This window comes from Mandrillus leucophaeus, unplaced genomic scaffold (assembly GCF_000951045.1).
Source record: "Mandrillus leucophaeus isolate KB7577 unplaced genomic scaffold, Mleu.le_1.0 Scaffold1250, whole genome shotgun sequence".
Classification (NCBI taxonomy): Eukaryota; Metazoa; Chordata; class Mammalia; order Primates; family Cercopithecidae; genus Mandrillus; species Mandrillus leucophaeus.
This window is the reverse complement of record NW_012100877.1, coordinates 124,064-126,315: the sequence shown is the minus strand read 5'-3', so window position 1 is coordinate 126,315 and position 2,252 is coordinate 124,064. Positions and strand designations below refer to the sequence as shown.

Here is a 2,252-nt window from a genome sequence, read left to right as displayed (position 1 = left end):
AGAAGGGACATACCTTAAGGTAATAAAAGCCATCTATGACAAACCCACAGCCAACATTATCCTGAATGGGGCAAGTTGAAAGCATTCTCCCTGAGGACTGGAACAAGACAAAGATGCCACGTTCACCACTTCACTCAACACAGTGCTGTTCACTACAGCATTGGTCATAAGAGCAAGACTGGAAACAGAACAAATGGATACCCAGAGGGCGGTGCTTAAGTAATTTTGGGAAGAGTCATAGGGTGCAGTACTTTATAGCTCTGAAACAATACAATGGATTTACAGTTGAAATGTGGAATGATAACTAAGGTGCATTGCCCAGTGGCATATGCAGAGGTGCAGAGACTTTGTATAAACATGATCACGCATCAGCATGCATGCCAGGCGCATGTTTCTATTTGCACGTAGATTGTAGGGATGATATGTGAACAAAAATGTTGACTTGCTGTTTGCAAGTTCAGAGTGGAAGGGAAACTTCCTTGCTAACCTTTTATGATATTTAGAGTTATTTCTAACTGTGAATATGTAATACATTTAGAAATCTTAGCTAATAGGAAAAGCCTCTGTTCCTGGCCTCCTGCTGGCACACGTCAGGTGGACATGGGGCTGTCATGCTAATGTGTGCAAACTCAGAAAACTCCAAGAATGGGAGTCTGCGTTTTTCATCAAATAACTGTTAACAGAAACAGTATGATAATTATTGCTCATTGATACACTATGCATATTCTACTAGATGATAATAAATTTCTGACATTTGAACTATACTTACACATGGACATTGAAATGTATGGATGAAATATTGTGGCTGATAAAGGCAATGGTTTTACTGGCATTTTAAAAACTGATCGTCATTCCTCATGGCATGGGTCCATGTGACATTAAGTAGCTTGTTATGTTTGGGAAAGGCAGTGATGACCACAAGAATGACTTCAACTATTAAAGTACCATGGAGATTTCAACAATGTTTGAATATTTACATATTTCATTGTGCTCCCAGGTTTTTTCTCACCCTAATAGCTGTCACCCATATCATGCGGGCAGATACCTCCGAATGCACCCCTCTTCCGTTATATCCAGCCAATTGCTGGTTACCTTGGGCCTACAACGCGGGGAGGGCAGGGGCTGCTTGCCACCTCCTCATCTACAGTAAGAGTCAATGAGCAGTTAAGTAGACACTGAAAACCATTTATCCTGCTGGAGTGAGAAATAAATGGTTTCTTTCCATAGGGTGATAAAATGCATCTTTTCCAAACTATTTACATTACTCAAGGTCCATCTCAATTCCAGATGTGGTTAGCCTGAATTCCTGATGCTCACCAAGGTGTGTAAGTAATGTTGTCCATGGCCCAGTGCAGAGGAACACAGGTGTTGCCGTCAGACTGCCAGGGTCTGATCCCGCCTCCGTCACTCACCCCGGGAGCTCCCTTTAAGCTAGGAGTCAACAGCGAGGATGGAAACATGAGTGCTTTTTAAAGTCCTAAAAGTTCAGAGGATGACCGTGAATTTCTCCTGCACCCCTGGGCACACGCCAGGAGAACAGTGTCTCCAGGTTCAAGTAAGTGCCTGTGAGGGAGTTGTGTCCCTCAGATTCTGTTCGCCACAGGTGCCTCCTGATGCAACCCCAAACCTCTTCTGCACAATCCCAAGCAGTGCTGACCAGTCCAACCCAAAGGCTGTGATGTTTGGCAGAGGCAGAGGCAGAAAAGGCCAGGTGTTCTGGGAAAGATCACCTTCAAATCACACAGCACCCTCCCAGCCCACAGAGACAGTTCTTACATTATGGCAAGAAACCTGGAAAACACCAAATCCAATTTGACACATATTTCCTTTTTCTTTTTGATTTCATGCCCCCTCCCTCAACCTCCCAAGCAGCATGGATACCCCGAAGGCCCTGGGAACTCTCTCCCATTGGATCTTACCTGGAAAGTAGTTACCTACCTGCAAAATCCTCGTCGTCAGATACGCTCTCCACAATCAAATCTTTAGAAACACAAACACCAGGTTAAGTCATTAGAGAGAGGCCCACCCACTCCTCGCACCCCAGCTGAAGCCCCGGTGCTTCACACAGGATCCCCTGGTGTTTCCTCTGGCTCACAGACATCCCTCCAGCCTCTCTAGACATTGTTTTATACTTGCAAAATCATCTACTCTCACCAGATCCCAAATCCTCCTTCCCAAAAGGAGCCCAGAATCAGGTTTCTATACCCTACAGACAGCGTTTTTCCCTCAGGAAGTGAGTTATTTCAGGGTAC

The 2,252-nt window shown here is 44.8% G+C and overlaps 1 protein-coding gene across 1 annotated transcript in view; it reads right to left on the bottom strand.

Annotated features, from left to right (window-relative positions):
- Nucleotides 1–1,088: 1,088 nt before the first annotated feature.
- Nucleotides 1,089–2,252, bottom strand: part of LOC105533475 — a 21,619-nt gene continuing 20,455 nt past the window's right edge. Inside the window, exons 10-11 of the mRNA XM_011971940.1 lie at nucleotides 1,939–1,980; nucleotides 1,089–1,141 (exon numbers count right to left, since the gene is read on the bottom strand). Of these exons, the coding sequence (XP_011827330.1) occupies nucleotides 1,089–1,141; nucleotides 1,939–1,980 (95 nt within the window). The remainder of the gene's footprint in view (nucleotides 1,142–1,938; nucleotides 1,981–2,252) is intronic.